Source organism: Bactrocera oleae, chromosome 5 (assembly GCF_042242935.1).
Source record: "Bactrocera oleae isolate idBacOlea1 chromosome 5, idBacOlea1, whole genome shotgun sequence".
Taxonomy (NCBI): Eukaryota; Metazoa; Arthropoda; class Insecta; order Diptera; family Tephritidae; genus Bactrocera; species Bactrocera oleae.
Window position 1 is genome coordinate 53,134,987 of NC_091539.1, and position 22,034 is coordinate 53,157,020.

The 22,034-nt window shown below is 32.0% G+C and overlaps 2 protein-coding genes across 5 annotated transcripts in view; both read left to right on the top strand.

Moving 5' to 3' along the window:
- LOC106625241 (peptidyl-prolyl cis-trans isomerase G) overlaps positions 1-22,034 on the top strand; it is a 123,758-nt gene that overhangs the window by 53,666 nt on the left and 48,058 nt on the right. The window lies entirely within an intron of this gene.
- Positions 7,461-8,013, top strand: LOC106624374 (ovomucoid). Its single transcript, XM_014244098.3, has one exon. The coding sequence runs from the start codon at positions 7,616-7,618 to the stop codon at positions 7,853-7,855; it is 240 nt and encodes a 79-aa protein (XP_014099573.1). The 5' UTR covers positions 7,461-7,615; the 3' UTR covers positions 7,856-8,013.

A 22,034-nucleotide genomic window follows, 5' to 3' on the forward strand; every position in this document is an offset into this window, starting at 1 on the left:
AAACTTTATTGTCCATCTCTACCCTTTTTGCTTTGCCTTTCATATGTTTATTATACTTTTAGAGCGGAATAAGGTCATACTTGAAATTTAAGGAGTATTTTTACTATTTATGTTCCCAATAAATTTATATTAATTTTCAAATCAAACCGAGTAGTAAATATTGTATTTCGAAGAAGAAGGAATTTATATTCCTACTCCACCTTTTGGAAAGAAATTGGGTTCGAATAATTTTATCTAAGTATGGACTAAAGCGTATGCTAAATATTGTTTTCAAACGTTTTCTTTCTGCTTTCCACAAAATATATTTTGGACCCGTATATTGTGATAAATTTAAGATTCAAAAGATTTGGTGTTATTTTTGTTCATTACTTTAGATGTCCACGTGGTCAACTTTTTTAGATGAAGATGAGATATAATTATCTCAACGCTGCCTTCTGGACTGGTCGCCTTCTAATTCAGTCATTAGGGAACTAACTGATCTAACTATAAGATCCAACTTCAGGTGATTTCTGACTTCACCTAGGCTTGTATAACTTTACCTAAAGTGATTGCACTCATTAGAGCACATCTATATTTTCGCTTAAGTTTTTTCGAATTCTAATCAGAATCTGTTAATCCGTTTTAAGTTGTTCTGTATTTGTTGCACTGAAAAATAAATAAGCGCAAAATATATATTTTTATGTATATATATACATAAGCACTCTTCATACTAAGTGGCAAGAGCAACTAGCAGAGCGAGGTATTCAATACCAAAATGCTAATTCCAAATTAGAATAAGTTCTTTAACAGTTCATTTCTGCAAACCGGTTTGAGAAGACGAATGAATTTCAATTGTAACATTTCTATGCCACTGTTTCTCGGTCACTTCACTTTTCATTTTCAAAACGCAACTTTTTACTGTTGACACCAGCCAATTTCCAGTTTTTCACAACTTTTTGCATTCATACTCTAAAAAGTGGCAGTCGGCAAATTATATGCAGCCAAGTGATGTACGTTCACATTGCCAACAACAAAGACTCGACAAAAAAAAATTGATTGCAAACAGAGTGGCGATTATTCATTACCCGTTTGACAGCGACAATGACAACAGGAATTATAAACAAGAAGAGAAAATAAGCATAGAAATAATAATAATTTTAATTACCCCAACAAACGGTCAACAGTGGCGAGGAGAAAAAGAGAAAAACCAACAGCAGCTGATGTCTTAAGCGTAAAACATTTAATTTTTACTAACGCAAGCAATCACATACATATATGTATGAATACATAGTTGGTGGTAAATATAATATACCCCCCAATTATGACCTGGGCGCTTGCCCGTCAGTTTGGTCTAACTGCACATGGCGACAAGTCTGTCAAATAAAAAACTGGCCGCCTAGGCAAGAGACTACGGAAGTCTGCGCATAGTTTGCTTCGACTACATACACACACGCACATAATAACGACTCTTTATGCATTTGCATACACACTTATCTCTGTGTGTGTATGTGTATAACTCGTCTATTGCCTTTATTATTTCTTCTTCTGGTTTCGCTGCTTATTTACTAGCTTATTATTTAATAATTACCTCAAAAGCAACAACAAACAGACATACTTATGCACTCACACGTATGTTTGTAAGTATGTTTTTCTTTATAAGTATCGTATATATGTTTGTATGCATGACTAGTATGTAAATAATCGCTTGCATTTTATATGCGCGTTGAAAAGTGAAAAGTTTACTAGTATATTAAGCGGTATTTTGGTGGCTTTGTCTTATTTTTTTCTTCAAGCAACTGAAAATAAACGCCCAAAAGCGCCACCTTTAATTGCCTTACGCGCTTGTTTGACCGCTTCACGGAAAGCGAAAAGCGGAAAAGCAAGAAAATCACTTTCAATTGTTGTCAGCGAAATTGTCAAAACAAACTTCAGCGTTGCGTTTCGATGTCGCTCAAGGCGTGTCATAATATTACTTGTTTTATTATAGCATATTTTTTGTTGTTGCCTTGTTTTTTTTTGTACCCAATATTGTTGCTCTCAACAGCTAGGGTGTTCTTATTATTAGTGGTTGTTGAGGGCGTTGTGGTTATAGCAATAAAAATACAAAATTAATTGATGTTAATGATGTAGACAACGATTTTACTCCTTGGATAGTCTCTTTTATATACTACATAATTATCTACTCTACGTGTGCAATTTTTGTTCAAAAAAAATCTACTTCATATAATTAAAGCTTTATTGGTACAGGAATGTGATCTAGTTCACCAGATAGAAAGCACAGCGGCATTCCTATAATTTGTAGTAGCGTTTCCTATAATTTATAGTTGTGTTCATATTTGCGGAATCCTCCCAAAATGCGAAAAAGGCTATCCTCTGCCCAATCGAACGCCTAACTAATTGATGATGTTAGCACGCAAAGCAGTGAAATACTATATAATATAATGGTTGCTATAATGCTATGCTATGCCTTTTGTGAATATGCAACTAATGAAGGTTTATAGGATGTGTGTGGTGTCTTAAAGTATCCTAGCAACATATTTTAGAGTTGAGTGATAGCTGTAAATCTGTAACAATATAAAGAGTCTACAAACAAGAACCACGTGATGTTAAAATGAAATAAAACACTCAAATTTAGTTAAAATGGGTTCTGTTTTTTTGTAGTGTAGATAATTTTATGCCATTTATGATTTGAACGAAATGTCGGCCAAATGGCTACCACGGCTCCGTTCGCTCCGTTTAATCCAATTTAAGATGACTCGGTATAGCATTTCGGCTGGAATTTTAGTTAGAATTTTAACTATAGCTGAATGTTGTCTTAGAGCTCCTCAACCGTTGCTGGTTGATTGGCATAAACCTTTGATTTAACATACCCCAGAGCAACTAATCTACAGGCGTTAAATCGCATGATCTTGGTCGGCCATTTGACTGAACCAATGTGTCCATGTTAAGACGTAGAAAGTGAGGCGGCGCACCGTTTTGTTAGAAATAGAGATCTTTCGCGTCGATTTGCTCACATTCCGGGGAAAACACGTCGGTTAATATCGTGTTACAATGCTTGCTATTGATGGTAACGGCATTTCCTGTCTTATTTCGATAGAAATAAAGCCGGGTTATCCGCACCAAACGGTTAATTATTGTGGATGCAATTGCGTTTTCTGAATCACACGAGGATTTGACACACCCCAATAGCGACAATTTTGCTTGATGACAAAGCCATTAAGCCAGAAATGGGTCTCATCTGTGAATTTGCGTAATAATCTTGTACAATTTCCAATCGCTGTACCAAAGTGAAACGTGACATGATGAAATGGCAAACCTTACTGAACACACTGACAAACTTTGAACAAATCCCTAAACAAACATGGCTGCCACGAGCTGTCAAAATTACGTCATTCCTATTAGTAGACGCTGTATTTAGAAGCTTAAATCGACTTAAGTGGTTGTATCGACTTGCTAGTCAGAAAAAATGCGTTTTTTCTAAAAAATTTTTTGCAAACAAATTTTATTTTCTAAATAAAAAACATGTACATTTACAAAGTTTAGTGTGATTTGATAATTGGCGATTCATTTCGAAAAATTTAGAAGTCCGTAACCGATCTCCAGGAGGAGCTCCGAAAATAGGTTATCTTGAATATAAAAAAGAAAACAAAGTAAAATTACGATAGTAGAATAGGGGTAAAGATCGGTCCTCTAGTCAAAATTGTGATTTTTGACAAAGTGGCTTCTTCCAAAAAAAAAAAATAGTTTTTTGTGAAAAGTTTACACTTCAGAGTAGCTTAAAAAATCAAAATTAGTGTCAAAAATCGAATTTCTTCGATCATTGCTTAACAAATATATGTATCTAAGAAGGTCCTGTGTAAATATCCAATCGGTCCAAATTTCTTTAAAAACAAAAATTTGTAAGGTATTGTATAAAAATAAAAAAACCAAAAACTTGGTTCTTTTAATTCTTCACATAAATTTTGAGGTTATGTGAAAGAGGTATAAATACAAAAAGTTGTAGATATTTTTATTGCCTATTACTTTGCCTTTTATCCATGAGACTCATATTTTGGTCTTCAATCGGAATGAACAATTTTTAAAACGCCTCTACCTCCATCTCCGAATGAAAACAAGACCAACTATTTTTCTGTCGCTAGCAGAACAATCTCAATCTTAAATGAAGACAAATGTCCAAAATTTCTATTAATATTTAACTAAATAGTGATTTCTAGGTTTGTTTCTGAGTATAAATTGGTTTATTAATTTTTAATAGGAGCAGATATATGCAGCTGTCTATACCGCATATTGCAGTGTATCTAATATTAAATCAGATTAGTTTCTTCGAAGTTATTTCGTGGTTGACCAACAATTTTATAATTAACACCTCTTCAATCTCGATAAAAGAAACTAACCTCGATTTTCTACCAACTTTATGTATTCCGTATTGTAATGTATTTACAGCTAACCTCAACAGAATAATAACCCAAAATGGGTTAATGAAAATTCGAAAAACTTACAAATAAAATTAGAAAACGAAATCGTAAATCTTGGCCTTGCTGAATTTAATGCGGCTCATAAAATCGAACACCTTTACGACGCGCACCGAAAAGAAAAATCTTAGTCGCCGCGAACGGCTCAACAGAAAAAGGTGCAAAGTAGCAAAGCTGGTTATTTTATATTGATCGATTTGACGATCGATTACAGAAAATTAATTGTATTTTAACAGCAATACATATCGAAAGCTGCTAGTTGCACCGAGTTTAAACTGTAGCAAAAACAATAAGGAAAAATGGATAATGAAATAAAATGGATAAAAATGGCATGAGCCAACAATAACTTTCGATCGAACGTTAACGAGCGAGCGTGCGGTGGTAGGGAAGGCATTGTTGTTTTGAGTAACAAAAGCAAATACAACAACAGGTAGTGAGGCGTTCGGCTATCGTGTGCACAACATCTCCTTCAGCGAACCGAGGCAGTGCTCGGAGTCAACAACACTTGTTTGTTGCAACAACATGCCAAATAAAGCGAACAATTGCTGCTGTTGCTGGTACACACATACATTTATGTTTGTACCATATTTATGCTTGCCACATGTTTATGCCACGCAACGGCGAAAGGCGTACGCTGGTGTTAACCGGACAACTGGACGTATGTACATAGTCACGGTGGCACAGGTCGCAACACCATGACAGATGTCAATACATGTACGGTGTGAAAACACTTTCTAATGACATTTTAACCAGTTCAAATGTTTTTGCGAAAATTGTTATAAAAATAATGATGATAGTGAAAATGTATGACCACATAAGTAATTAATTACAACTAAATGCAATGCAATTAAATGGTTATAACACCATAAACATTTCAAAAACATTAATTCGATTAAATCAAGAGGAAGTGTAATAAAATGTAAAATATAATAAAAATATAATTTAAATGTAAGTTAAATTTAAAATAAGTGAATTACATAAAAAGAAAAAAAGTGCTAAATACTTTGTATTTACCATGCTTTAAAATTAATGTTTGTTGTTTCTTTATACCTGCTCTTCTTGCGATCTGCTCTTTGGAAGCTCGACCATACATAAGCTCTGCAAGTGCTCTGCAATTGTCAGTCATTATACGGCAACTTGATTCTTCCGGGTCGTAATGAATTATTGTACAAAGAACTCAGAGACTTCTTGCGTTCATTGAATATCTCTCTGTCTTTTTCTGTAAAATTAGCAGTCGTGAATAAATATTTCATTTGGAGAGCTAAATATGTTGATCGGTAGATAGCGCTGCAATTTTCAGGAGGGTCATACTTAGAGATCTTTAACTTAACTTTTGCCTTCTCAGAAAAATATTCTAAAATGTGTGTCAAGTCTTTATATGGTATACAAGAATATCTCTCGTGAAATACCAGATGTACCGTTTTTGTGAAAATGAAATACTAATTTTGAATCGGAAAGTAAAAAATGGAAAAGGAAACAAAAATTTTATGAAAATAAAATTAATGCAAAATTTTATATTTTCAACACAACGAAAAATATGATGTTGTTTGTTCAATGGCTGTAAGGTTATTGAATATGTTTGACAGATGTCATGTCAACCAAAAAGAAAAAAGTCAAGGCTCGTTCACAACAAATTTTCCCTACCAACACGTTTGTATCATAACGCTCACTTCATACCGGTAAACCCGGTACATGCTTATTTGATGTACTAATTTTAAAGAAGAGTTGCCAGCACTCAAAACAAAGTTTAACCAAAATTTATAGTTAAAAAGACGACGTTGATTTATGCCACAAATGCCTGCATTTCAATAAAAGAAAAAAGAAAATTAAAAATGTATCATTAGGTGCTTAGATATGTTATCAATGCTGAGTATTCTAGAATCGTTGGAAATTTTGAGCTTAGGAAAGCTTTGGTATCAAGAACAAATATTTGAATTTTCGAAATAAAAGATCTCAACTTAATTTTAGGTTGCCGCAAAGTGGATATATGTATAATATATACACTCATAGTCTTATAGTTCGACATGATTATATGAATTATATATTATCTATATAAAAAGATGAGAAAATAAGCCGAATCGGTTTTCTAAATAAGAAAACACGTTAACTTTGCACCGAAGCTGGAATATCCTTCACAAACAAAAACGTTTTCCATACAAGAACTGAATTTTGATCGATAAGTTTATATGACAGCTATGTGCTATACCGGTCCAAACTGAGTAATTTGTTTGAATATTGTAGTGTTACCTTGGGCAATAATCCATGCCAAGTTTCGTGAAGATGTCTTATCAAGTTGACAGTTTCCATACAACAACTTTGTTCTACCAGTTTATATGACAGCTATATTCTATAGTGTTCCGATACATGACCAGCTTCTTAAAGAGAAAAGAACGTGTGTGCAATTTCTTTTCGATAGCTTAAAAACTGAGGAACTATGTTGCGTACACACAGACAGAAGAACATACAGATGGACATGGCTAAATCGACTCAGCTAGCATAATGTTTATTTATATATATATACTTTATAGCGCCTGCGACGTTTCTTTCTGGGTGTCACAAACTTTTTGGCAAACGTAATATGCGCTGTTCAGGGTATAATAACTAATCTCAAATTCGTTTCTGATTATCGGACCAGCATTGTATATGCGCATCAAGCATTTTAATGGCGAATATGCTTGCAAATATCATTAAATATCTAAAAGTCATTGAATGAAAATTCAGGGAATCTTGAAGTTGGAAAAATCACGGCTCCTAAAACTAAACGTGCATTGAAGTGCCACGCCCAAATACACAAACACACTATGTTAAATAGTTATTGCATTGAGAAGTTCGACTATTAAATTTCAAGAATCCCCATACGAGCCCGCATAAAAATCCCCCTTTCACTTCGCTATGTTTATTGTTTACTAATTACCACTTGGTAGTCAACACTTAACACCCGTGTGTTAGTTATGTGACAGATAAGAACCGCAAACGTATAACTCACTCATTCGAGTATTTAAGCGTATAAACTTATCAGCGCTAAGCAAGCGAATTCAGTTGATTTTCAAAACTACATACGCAAAGTTACAATAAAGAAGCGAACGCTAGTTGTCTAGAATAAGCCAACAGCAATATTATATAATAGTTAGACGACTATATATATATATAAAGATAATAACAAAATGCAATTCCTAAAACTCATCACATCTTTGCTGCTGACCGTATTGCTGCTCGCCACAGTGACCACCGCTTTACCAGCTGCAGATGAGGATGGGCCCTTCTGCCCTTGTCCCCGCAACTACGATCCAGTCTGCGGCTCAAACATGGTGACCTATTCGAACCGTTGCAATTACGATTGCGTGCGCCGTGATGCGGAACGGCGTGGACGTAGTCTGAATCTGCTGCGATCTGGACCGTGCTAAAGACGTACAAACGCACCATTTGTGACAATTTTGAATGTGAATTAGAAATATCATAAATTATATAAAAGTATAACCAGTGAGTTGCGCGAAAGTGCTGACGCTTTTATATATGTGAATATTAAATAAAATAAATTAAATATTCTACCTGTGACTAAGAAGCATTGTTTGAATTTATCGAAGTTTCCACAGCAATTACTCATCATTGGCCATAAATATTGTACTCATTTGTAACTGCAATGATTGTTTGCGTGTGTGTGTGTGTGTATGTGTTTATGACAACAATATTATCAATATATTGCGAACTAAATGTGTTATCAGCTGGCATATAGCTATCGCAGCGATAATATTTGAATATACAAAGTAAATATGTCTATCAACGAAACTGCCAATAATATTAGGTATGAACTATTTTACTTAAATATGCGCTGGACGTAGTGTGCTGGCTTAATCGCCTAAATGTAAAATAAAATTGACTGCTTTCATATAAATGAGCTTTTTGAAAGAAAAAAAAAAACACAAAAATCCATTAACTTTGGCTGCACCGCAGCTGTAATACGCTTCACAGTTGCATTACTTATAGCATAAAATGGTGGGTATTCTATAGTGGCAATATATTCAATATCGGCGGTTCCGACAAATGAGCAGCTTTCCCAAAAAAGAATATGTGCGAAATTAGAGATTGATATCTCAAAAAATGAGGCACACATAACAAAAATAACTGGCTAAGTCGATGGAGCTCCTCTCGCTGATATATAAATATACTTTATAGAGTTACCTATACTTTCTGGGCATAACGATTGTCTTGATGAACTTAATATATCCCGTACAAGATACTATAATAACATTAACATGTGGAAGCAACATATTTTGTTACTGAAAGAAAATAAACACTAAAATTTATTATATTTTTTTTTTATTTATGTCTTCACAAATATATATCTTTTTTTCTTTATGAATAGAATAGAAAGACTTCTGTTTCCGTATAGCGCATATCTGATTAAAAATCCTTCATATCCGTTCATTTACCTAGTTGAGGGCAACATTCGATTAACAGCGAATTTATGTCGATAATTTTGAATTCGTCAGAAGTTTTTAAGTTTTTTTTTAATCATTCGGTTCTTTTTACTTACACATATGTAATTACCCTTCATATAGCTAAGGCATAAACAATATTTTTGGAATGTAATGAGTCATGTTTTTAACTGGCTAATCAACAATATAAATTCCTATTAGGTCTAGAAATCTCTTTTAAAGGCACTTTTTGATTTTTTGTATTAGAACATCTGAAATTCCTTTGGGATTTCTCAACAAAATTTGCCTATACAGCCGTTCTCAAACTCTACGAACAGTAAAAACGGTTTTAATCAGTTTTCAATTCCATTTTCTTATATTTAAACTTTGTGTTGATGTTCAAATAAATAATGCACAAGTCTTTCTCGTCGTTTAATTGACCTCCCTTGAACATTTAATGTTATAAAAAGATTATAGTCGTTATAAAATATCATGATAGTCAGTGCCACAATAATATCATGATAACTTAAAATCAATCTAACGTTTATACAGTTTTGAAATTAATTTTACCCACACGTATAGACCTTTGACAACAAAAACGTTCATTCAGCGCATTTTGCAGATTACACATTCAAAAACCACTTCTATATATTTACTAATTCTGAACTCGAAGTATAATGTGTGGATAGTTCGAAAAAAACTAAGAGCTTATCATGTCAACCTTGAAAAAATAATATATTGAGCAGAGATAAGAAAATTGCGAATTATAGAAATGCTTCACTAATGGTTTCGGGGGAAAAAATTCAGTTTTACGAAACAATATTTCACTCAAAAATAACTGTTGTATTTGGCAATCTTTTTTGCATTAAAAAATATTGTTGTACTGATATCTTCGAATTGAAAATTGATTTTAACCCCTTGAGTGGAAATGACGAGTGTTGCCCGCCAACATTTTCTGTGCCAAATTCGACATTGACGGGCAATGCCCGCCATATATTTAAATGCTTCAAAAGTAGTAGTAGTAGTAAATTTATGAAACTTAAAAACAACTGCAATGATATTGATACATTGTTTTGTCTCTCTTTTTATCTCAAATTCTTTCATTGTAGATAACGGTACTAGACATTTTTTAAAAGAAAACAATTGTAATTTTTTTCCTTTTTCAGTTATACTGTGTGTTTAGACTACTGTAGTTTCAAAGGAACCGCCTTTCCATATATATTTTACTAAAAATGAAATAAGATCCATATTTGTATAAATATATTCATTAAAATAAAACATTTTATTTTTATATTCTGATAGCACTACCACACCCATGTTTCCTTGAAATTGAATCGTAAGGCAAATGGTTAAGGAAATTTTGCACGTTTAGGTCATACACATTCTTGTTCGATAATATATTCTAAAAGAAAATGTTTTTGAAAAACTTATAAATATTCTTTCTCGTGCTTTTTCACAAACTTTTTCAATAATCGCAGGATCAATTTTCACAGTTTTTTCGTAAAATAATTTTAATATGCATATATTTTATTAGTTAGAAATATTTCAAAGTTTTACCCATTTTAGTCTAAAAATTTTGAAGTGAAACTTTTTAGACAGAGTATAGCAGACTGCTCGACCGTTACGCTTGCAGTAAATAAAGCGCTACCAGAATGTGGGTTAAAGCAATTGCAAGATTTTTTTTATTTTTTGGTGCAAAAAAAAAAAGAGTTAAACTTGTCGCCTGTTAAAATGTTAAAACAAAAATATTTTTATTATAATAAACTTTAAAAAAATTAACAAAAATATTTTTGAATAATTAAAAATTTCTTTTCAAAGCAATTTTGCGTGCCATTTTTATAACTTCCACAACTCGAAAAATTATATTCAAGTTCAATTTTGTTCAAAATTAACAAAATGCTACTTAATAATCGAAGTACGCCTCTCAACACATCAAATATCTATCGTTTTAACATAAAAAAAAACTATTTTCAATGTCTTCCGAAACTCGCTTTCCTTTCTAAACCACAAATTTGCATATCACTTCCGATGCCCAATCGATTGCCCATAAAACGAAATAGCACAGTTATAATTAATTTCGCATGTGAAGCCAAAGCCATTATAAAGCTGCACTAAAGTGCGCAGCAACGGAAATTCATTAGCAATTTTTTAACAAAATACAAATTTCATTTTACTGTCTGTGATGAGAGCCGAAATAATAGAAGTTTAACAGGTGTATTATTGTCAGAGTTATTAAAATTCAAATTTGAAAAAAATTGGAATAAAATGTCTGGTATCATATTACCATGTTGGCAGCACTGCAACCAAATAAAAATGGACGCAAAAAAAAGCTCAAACTTGTTGCAACAACATATCATATTCAGCACTTTCGCATAAAATTGCCGCCAGATAATTTTTACTCATAATTCATGTAAAAAATTATATCGTTGCTCGAAAAAATTAAAAAACCTAAAATTTTGTGGAGAAAACTATGTAGATGTGAAAAGCCACAACAAAAAAATGTTTATGTTTTTCGTATCAAAGTAAAAGTTTTTAAACCAATAATATTAATTGCAGACATAAATTTTGTAGTTAGCCAGATAAGGACACTTTCGCATGTAACAACAACAATTTAGTTAGTAATATTTAAAAGCCAACAGGCGAAAATGGACACAAGAGAACTCGGGGCAATATGTTATGAACAGCGAAGCCATTGGCTGCCAAGCTGGTTTTATAGTTATTTATAACACAAATATACGTAACATATAATATATACATAAGCATATACAATTTAATGACTTTAATAAATTTCATAATAAAATCCGTTAATTTTTATTTTAATACACACCGTTAATTTCAACGGCAATAAAATAACTTTTCGCACATGGCAACCTCGTCATTGCAATTATCGGTGATTGCTTATATTATATATAAATATTTAGATAGTTAGCGTTAATAGAAATCCCACACACACACAATCGCACAGTAGCGGTTGCTGCGCTTATACGCATGCTTACAAAAGTACTCAGCTGTTTGCTAAAAAATGTGGCACTTTTAATTGCTGCGAGCTATCGACGTGCGTTTATGACTAGTTATATTATCAATTAAGACAGCCGCAGTAACGGTTCATGCACCTTTGCGACGCATGCGTGTCAACGCAGCACCACCTTCGGCCGTCTGTGTGGGATGTCACATGACTAAAACGCAAAACAACCTGAATTAATACCAAATTGTACGCAATCGCCGGCGAGCGTTGCGTAGCTACAGTCATAAAGCGTTCAAATCGACGCTAACTGGCTAATTGGTGAATGGCAGCATACTATGGCGCAAAAAACTCATCAGCGCGTCCACTTTTGCTCTGCATGGTCACCAATGATCACCGATTGCTGAAGTCACACAGTCTGCTCTGGTCTGATTGCCGGCGGTGTGTGCTGCTGTATGTGGTGGCTGGTTCAACAGGTTTGCATGCACAAAATTTCCACACAGCAAATTTGGATGTGGATAAGTAACAACAACAGCGTCGGCAAGAGCATGCGAACTGTCGATGGTTGGGCGATAAAAAAGGTTGCGATTCATTTAATTTTAGTCGGTTTAACTTTTCATTTCGCCATCGTCAATGTCGCAATGTTGGGGGGGTGGGGGGCGCAAATCGCTTTGGGAGTTCATGAACCTGCAGACAATGCCATCAACATTCACCAGTGATTACATCGCTTAAATGTACATATATGTTTATTTATGTATGCTTATGTTCGTAATTTTAAAATATTATGTAATCTGAACAATGATGTGATCAGTGTGCTGGCAACTGTCTGCGAGAAATTTCCACAAATTGTAAAATACAAATTATTAATAAAATTAGCGTAATATTTCAATAATAATGGAAAATAAATGTATTAAATAACATTTGATAAATTCTCACAGAGACGCAAAGTAGCGTTATGCTTTGCCTCCAGTTCGGCCTCTAATTGAGCATGTGTTATCGGGCAAAATTTTGCACACTTGTACGCTTTCGAAATTTATTTGTATTATGAGTTAGTTATATTGAGTCTTCAATTTTATTGATCAATATTTTTTAAAATTCCGTTTGACAATCTCAAATTCACATATCATCCAATTTGATATAAATTATTTATATTTACTAATTCACAAATATTTAATATATTATATATACTAATTCATAAATTTATATATAAGTTTTCGGCATGCCAGTAAATAATTGTTCCTTCAGTATTAAAAAAAGTTAAAGCAATTAAAACTAGCTGACATATGAAGATAAACATACAAATTTATGCATTAAAACCCAGCAAAGACAATACATTCAATTATAATTGAAAATTACTAGTTTGGTTTAAGAAAAGTAATTTAAAACACATGTTTATTATATATAATTTATAATAATAATCAAAGTAAGTCAAAAAATATTGAAAAAATGTCGAAAGAATTTATTAATATATTAATTGGCACTGGAGTAGTGTTTGTCAAACTAGTTGAATTTAATTGAGGATTAGCTCACATTAGTACATTTCAAATAACTACGCATAATAATGAAATTTACCATAGTTCTGTTTTCCCCTCCATTACCTTTAATTTAGTAAGAATAATGGAAAACATTATTGTGGGTCATTTAAGTCTAAGTTCTATATGTTGTACTATAGGTATTTCTAGTATAATACTGGCCTTAATTGAAGGTTTATAGTGAAGTAGATATTTCTTCACATATATATATTTTGTGATGTGCTCTTTATTTACAGTCGATTATAATGTGTTCAACAATACAAAAAAATAACTGTCTTCAATTCGGCGCGCGTTGGAGACTAGCGAATCGAACAATTTTGATTTGAACAATTTGTTCGTGAATTCTTGGCTAAAAACAATATTATAAAAATGCGGCAGCCTCCATATTCGCTGGCTTCCTTTGAATTTTTCCTATTTTCAAAAATAAAGAGAACCTTAAAGGGCCGTCATTTTACAAGATAGATGAAAATCGCTGAAAGAGCTATCCCAAAAATCTAGTTTGAGATGTGTTTCGACGACTGGAAGATTTGAGGCGACAACACTAATATAGACGAATGAATAATTTTATTTTTACTTTTATACTCGAATGTACATTTTTTGATCGGAAACCAGCAGCAAAGATCGCTAGCAGGGAAATGTCGAATATGGTAGAAGACAGCTAATATTCCTTGTGAAAAAATCATCTCGACGTTGATGTCGCATATATCAGATTTTTTTTCTCTGACTGCTCTTTGACTACAAATGATCAGATACTATAGGAATGTTTTCGAACAATTTTATGGAGAACACTTCCCAAAAAGATTATAAAAATCTCCATAGCGTTAGTTACGGTAAAATCCTTTGGCCTTAAAATTTTTTATAATCCAAATTAGAGTTTAGATTTTTCGATTTAAAAGCTCGAATTAAAAGCTTTGTTTATACATATATTTTCAAATTTAAATTCGATTGCAATACTCAAGTTATTTAAGGTTTGTAAAAAAATAGACATATGCCATAAAAGCGAAATTATTGAATAGACTGTAAAATGGGAAAGGCTATATTTTTAATATTTATAAAATAATAAGAATTATTGCATAACCTACAGTGCACACGCAGTCATAATTCTTATATCTGCTTACTTTGGCTCGAAAAGTATACAAGAGATTATCAAATTATTGACAAATAATACTTTGTATCTTATAGATATATATATTTAATAACACATACAAAAAATACAATAATTATTTGCTCATCTTTATTAATTTATATTTATCTTATTTGCGAAGTTATAACAATAAAAAGTATAAAACAAAAGAAGAATAGGTATGACCAATAACATTATGTCATAATTGATATAAATCTACAAACTTGAGTAATATTAAAAAAAAAACCCTGGTTGCAAAATTAATTCTGAGCTCATTGCCAACACAGAAAGAAATCGAATAAATCTTCGCTGCAATACGTCTATAAAAAATACCTCACCTTACGCGCAAAAAGCGAGCCGCAACCTGTTTCGTTTCGTTTGGCGAGGTACCAGCTGTGAAGATGGTTTTCAAAAGCGTGTCTGTGTTTTGTTTTTGTTTCTTTTTCATTCGCTGTTTCCACGTCTACAGCTGACAATGAGTTTAGTACCTTTGGGTCATCCCCGCTTTGTTGATACGAACGCTGGCACCGACCGCACGACTTGCGGGTAAAATAATGATATATAAGCATGCATATACCTATATATTTAATTATGTACTTTTTATGTGTGGGATTATATAGTTAATGAACAACTGCCGCGCCTTTGCGCCTGCGCACACCATGTCATATGAGTAACTGAAATCTGGGTGTATTTATGGCCAAGATTGAATGCCATTCATTGAATTTGTCAAAAAGGAAATATTTTAGAATTTTAAAAATATTTTATTTCCTTGCTGTTTTTGACAAAACATGCATTTACAGATAAAACATTTATAAGCTAAAAGTTTAAAAGTCACACCTAGCGTGAAGTTTTGCAGAAAATTTTTTTATATTTATTGCATATTTTGATATTATATATCTTTAAAAATACCACATTAAGATTTCAAATTAATGACGATCAAAATTTTTGGTAAAATGAAAGTTTTTTTAAATGCCACTATTTTGTAAATTTTTATTATTTTTTCGAAGGGTATCTCAAAAAAAATTAGATTTGTTTCTTCAAAAATTTTACTATATACCCTTAAAACCTTAAAACCATTGATACAGTAGTTAATTTTTCCAAAACTCGGCACCAGGTGTGCGCCTTAAAAACCTTATATAAAAAAATATCAAAAAAAAAGTTTTGCGAGTGGAAACTTCTTTTTTCTATAGATTTCATGCTTTTCAAACCAACTTGTTATTTGAAAATTATTCATTGCTATATAAAGTATATAGAAAATCTCAAAAATGCTGGTATATACTTCTCTGCCATAGGCGCTACGCTGACTGGGCAACTGTCTGGCCAACTGACTGGCTATCGACGCTCATTGCTGTGCTTTATTACACGTGCAATGTCAGCTGGTTCATAAACGATCAAGGTCGTTACACCTGCAGCGCGACATGGCTGACCGTTTATAGTCAAAATGTTAATTATAATTAAAAATAACAATGTAAAATAATAAAAGTATTAAATATACAACAACTTACACACATACACTTACATAAATGCATATAACTTACTTACGGCTCATTTAACTGTCAATAATTTCGACATAAAGAGCCGCTGGCTACCACGAAATGTGCATTTATTATCATTGCGCTTGTGTTCGCATTTGGAGTCCCTTGAAATTGCTTGCGCCACTTGTTTCTTGTTTTATTTTATGTTGTTGTATTTTGTTTGTATACCTGAGACATATTTCGTTTTGTTTTGATTTTTCACTAAAAACATATGTACATGCATGCAAGTGTATTTATCTGCTTACCTGTTTGTATGTATGTGTGTGTCTGTTTTTTATTGACTCGTTTACAGCGGTGCACTTGACCATTGTTGCCTTTGTGTAGCATTTTGCTTATTTTAATGGTTTATGATAGCATACATTTCTTTAAGTTTAACTAAAAAAAATATTGTGCCTCGCAAAAATGTTGAAACAAAAATTTAATTCACTCATTTACGTAAACTTTGAAGTTTCTTTGCAATACTATATATTTATTATATATTCTACTTGCATTTTCAATAAAATTTGATTAGGCTATTTACGCAATTCACAGTATTCTCTACTTCTGGCCACTTTTGTCTTCTTAATACTTGCAGACCTGAAGATAATAATCACTGAAAATAAATTTCCAATCGTAAGGTTAAATCAAAAATTATATTGCAAAGGTAGAATATCACTATAATCTGTGTATCCTCTTCAATTTTAATTAAAACAGTCGAATTTTTCAGCATGTCTGTTATTAGCCTTTCATGTACAAATTTAGGAGTTGCCAACTGGTTGAATATTAAGCCCTATTTTATAACAATTTCTAATGAAGTCAATCGAGAGGGAAGGGTAGCACGCGGCTTGTTTTGAATGAACACTATGTGTATAATGCATGTCATCAACACGTCGGATACTTGGATATCGTCAATGTCAAGTAATAGTTATCAGGTTAGCTTTCGAAAGAGAGATTGAGATTTACCCTGAATATAAAGCTGAAAAACAAAAACATACATTTTAGGCGTACTAATCAGTGTTTAATACAATATTTGTAATCATGATTAGTTTTGACTGATTTTCAAAATATTCTTCATAAAGCTTTCTAAGGTACCGAATCAATTTTCAGAATGTCTTTTTCTACATTAATTAAGATTTTTTCAAAACATCTACATTGAATTATCTATTTCGTTAGGTTTAATGTACAAGTACCTTTAAAAATAGCATACTAAACTTTTTAGTCTATAACTTAAATCGTTTTTGAGTTACAGCCTATTCCATCAGTATAACTTTGAATACTTCTTTCTCCAAACTACATTTTTGAAATTTGCTTAAGTGTTTACTCGGAGGCAAATTTTCTTCTTCGACCGTAGGTCATTGTGTAAACAAAGTCTTAGAGTCAAAAGTTTTTTTTAGGTTTTATGCAGAGGGCTGGTATCACTGCAGTATTGTAGCAAATTTTGTTTTTAATATTAAATTATGTTTAAATAAAATATATTTAAAATAAAAAAAAATAGACACAGAGGTTTTTTTTTTAATTTACAAAAATCGAATTTTTTTAGACTGTCCCACTAGTTGTGTCTTTTAATCCATCAGTTCGATGTTGTGCGAACTGAAAAACGATTTCTTTCGAGCCGGTGGGAGTTAGCACTGTTGAGATAAGGAATAATTGACTATCGTCGAATTTTTAGTCTTATTTTTGTTAGAATACTTTGACAAAAGAATCGAACTGTACTGTATATCCACAAACAGATTCGTCTCGTTACTTATGGCCGCTAAGGTCGTTGTCTATATTTCAAGTATCTATATTTGGGAATTTAACTAGACTTAGAGTTGCATATAAACATTAATTATTATATTATAATATTTATATAAAAATAAATTATATAATTTAAAAAAAAAAAATTATGTTATTTCAGTCTTTTATTTCATTACTCATACATTTTCAGCTTTTTATTTTATGGATTGAATAACCTCAAAAAAATGTTTGTGAGTATACGTGATTTTTCTGTATTAATACTTCATATAAATATTCGCATTATGTCGCTAATTTTATTTTTTGTTAACCGTATTAATTTGAATTTCGAATGGTACTAAATTTTTAATCCAAATCCCTTCCAAATTTTGTTATGAATTAGCTGTAACTTTTTCATTGACATTTTCATTATTTACTGCAAATTAATGAATGCCAATAATAAAATGCTATAATATTTAAGCATTTCGTTAAGCATTCGAAAAAAGATATAAATTTATTTGCATAATTTTCACAAAAGTTTATTTGCATATAAAGTCTTGAACAATTTGGCGCAATATTTGCATAAAAGCTACAATATTTGAATTTGATTATTGAAGAATTCACAAGCTTTTCGGTTAAGCATCACTTTTGGACGACATAAAATGTTTTTGAGCATTAATAATTTATTTTTATATATTATATTTCTTATAGCTTTCGTTTATTTTTGCAACAAATAATTGATTTATTATGCAATTTGAAAATAATAATAAACTTAAAAATATTGAAGAGGCTATTGTTACATAAGTTACAGCAAATTTTGGGCAGACAAAAACGAAAAGTATCCAGTAATGTTGCCAGAAAATTATGCCTAAAGATTTTTTTTTAGTCAACTGCCTCAAGGCAAGATAGCGCACAAATAACATCTTTAAATTGCTTACTCAACCATGCGAACGCACTGCGCCGACGCAACCGCGACTGATTTAACTATTTTCCGCGTCTTCGTGGTCTTAACTCTGCACTGCGGTAGTTGCGCCATCACTAATTAAATGCGTATTTTGCAAAGAGACTTCATTAATTAGCCAGCGTGGTGAATGAGTCACAATTATTGTTGTGTAGCTGGACACCGGGGCGTATGCGTTATGTGCCATACCTGAGGCTGATGATAATTATGATGACGTGGGAAATGAAATATTGTCATTATTTTTTGCAAGGTTGTTAGTTGTGGTGGTTAATTTCATATTTTCATTGTTATTGGTGGTTTTACTTCCTTCGTTATTATGCAACTAAGAAAAATGCAGACACATACACACACATATATACAAATAATTACAAGTGTAAGCGATAGGCCTAACATAATGACACGTATTTGCTGTTTGTACAACGAATTTTATGACCAAGGCGTTGTCGCTATTCACTGAACCACAAATGCTTGAGGTGACCAACACTATATGTGTAATTAATATACTTAGCTTTTATTTCTATATATTTATTTAACATTTAATTTTAGTATAATTATGTATATAGCCAACATTTTAACCAACTAATTATTATTATTGCATAAGGTAAATAAATATGACATACCCTACATACATTTATGTATATATGGAAAGTCTCAATCAACACTACTTTGAAACTTTCAAGATTAATAATTGAATACTGATTTAAAAGTAATTAAAAATTACTCCTAAAATTTTACTGACAAAAAATATTAAAACAAGAAATAACGTTAACGCCGGTTGCACCGAAGCTGTAAAACCCTTCACAGATACAAAAGATTCCTTACAAAAACTTGATTCTGATCGTTCGGTTTATATAACAGTTGTATGCTATAGTCATCCGATCTGAAAATGTTTTTCGCTTATTACATTATTGCCTTAGATAATAATCTATTTACAATTTTGTGAAGATACTTATTCAAATAAAACAGTTTTCCATGCAAGAACTTAATGCGATCGTTCAGTTAGTGTGGCAGTCGTATCCTATAGTTGTTTGATATTGGCGGTTCCGACAAATGCTTCTTGAGGAGAAAGTAACGAGTGTCAAACTTCAGATCGGTAGCTCAACAGACGAACGGACGGGCATATAATTTTTTGCTGTTTTTACAGTCTTTTCTAAATGAAGATTCAAATTAGATTTCATTTGCTGTTACAAAATACTTGAATAAACCAATGAAGCTAAATTTATTTGTTTATCTTAATGTATAAAATAAAAATTCAAAAGTGCAAAGCCAGTTTGAACTTATTGAGAAAGCCACATAATTAACAAAAATTTTACCGCTATTGCCACCGACAGCTTGGTTTTTGTGCTTAGCTTCATTGGCAATAACTGTAATTATGTGATATTTCTTCATTGCTTTTTGATATTTATCTACATTGCCCATGCTACTAATTAATATATTTTTGTATACATATTTCTGCATTTATATCATTATTATGGAGGGGCGTAATTATATTTTTTTTTAATATTGCGTAATATTTAATTGAATTTTGTTACGCAAATGAAATTTATTTTTTACCTTTGGCAGTAAATTCTGCAGCTTTGTAGTTCGTCCGATTTAAACATTTTTGTTGTGATTTTGAATGTTCTTTGGCTAAAGGTAGAACCTGTGGGTAGTAAGTAGCTTCATTTATGAAGAACTTTTTTATATCTCAAATATATTAAAAAGCTTGGCCTTGAATGTCGTAAAGCATTCCCCTTTAAAAAAATTCCTCAACTTTGCCACCTTTTTTCAACAGCTTAAAAATACACAATACTGCAGTCAATACTCGTATTTCTCCTAAAATTACGCCTTTAAAAAGAAAAGGGTAAGACTTGATAACGCTGATTTGTTTTGTGCTTAATTCACCTTTTATGTTTAATTTTTCGAAAGGGGATGTGAAATATATTATAAGGACTCTTGTTATGGTGAAAATGTCACACAACTTGCAGCCATTGTCAGGACCATTGTGGACCAGCTTCGACATTAACTTTTTTTCTTCGAATTGCAAGAAGATATATATAATATGATATATAAATGTAGACGATACGTGGTGCCGGTATCAATGTTCAACGAAGTAACGAGAATCTTTTGATACAAACGATTTGAGTATATAATGGCCAGCGTTATCGTACGATTTGACCCACTAGAATATATTGTTGTATTTTTACAATGCTCTATGTACTCAGATCCATACACCGTAAGCAGTTGTAATTGCTGGCGGCTTAAACGGTATTATATTTATACTTCGGTCGCGGTTTCAATCATTTTCGGAGGTCAACAAATGCTTCAAAATTGTGAATTATTATTAAGTCAAATTAAGTTTTAATGTAACCTTTATCACAAATTAGCGGTAATTGACTATAATCAGTTGAGAAGTTATTTAAATTTTATTAGAGCATATTGTTAGTACGCTGTTAAGAAACTTTCGATATACCAGATATGCTGAAAAGTTTGAATATTTTATAGCAAATATCACATTTTTATTTAGAAAATTCGAATTAATTATTCTACAGAGCTACCATTGAAAACTATTAACTGATTATAGTGTTCTTATAATTTTTGATATAAGTTTTTTCTAATATTCGTCTTTTCCTTCAAAATAGATCACAGTTTCAACGATTACCTCCTCATTGTTGTTAAAGCTCCTTTCAGCGCGCAATAACCTGTGGTATGCAGACAAATAAAAATAGCTTTGGGCTAGATCTGGAACCACGATTCAGTATAGGATGTCAACGCGAAAGTTACGATTTATTACAAACAATGCTTAACATCGTGGTTTTTTTTGGTATATTGTCAGCTCGCGCAATACACACTTTGCGCAGCGTTTTTAAGTTTTTTATAACTAAATATTGGTGAACGATATACATTACGTTATACACCACATTTTTTGGAAATTTTTGTGGTGTCAGCTATCTCGATCTAGTTTAGTTTACAGTGATTCAAAATTATTTTGTGCATGTTTTTGATGAACCATACGTAAAAGCCTCTTTTTGTAGATCGCTGCATTCATTGTTTTCAGGACTCATATGATATTAACTTTTTATTCTGCCTGGTAGCTTAGTTTGTTATAACACAATGCCTACCTGAGCTTATTGATATGCCCTCGAAAAGTAATCTTCTTCTTATAAAATAAACTGTCTGCAATAGCTACAATACAAAAATATTTAAAAATTAAAGGTTACGGCTGTTTTTACATATATTTATTTAAATGGTTTCACCTCAAATCTAAAACGAAAACTTCGGCCAATCAATTTGAATTCATATATCTCTAATCAGATATTTACATAATGTAGTTTACCTGATTTGTTCCCCTTTTTAACTCATTTCTTCCATTAAACCGCTGAC

Bases quoted from the DNA above. Each gene is read 5' to 3' on its own strand.
- LOC106624374 (XM_014244098.3), top strand. From the start codon at position 7,616: ATGCAATTCCTAAAACTCATCACATCTTTGCTGCTGACCGTATTGCTG.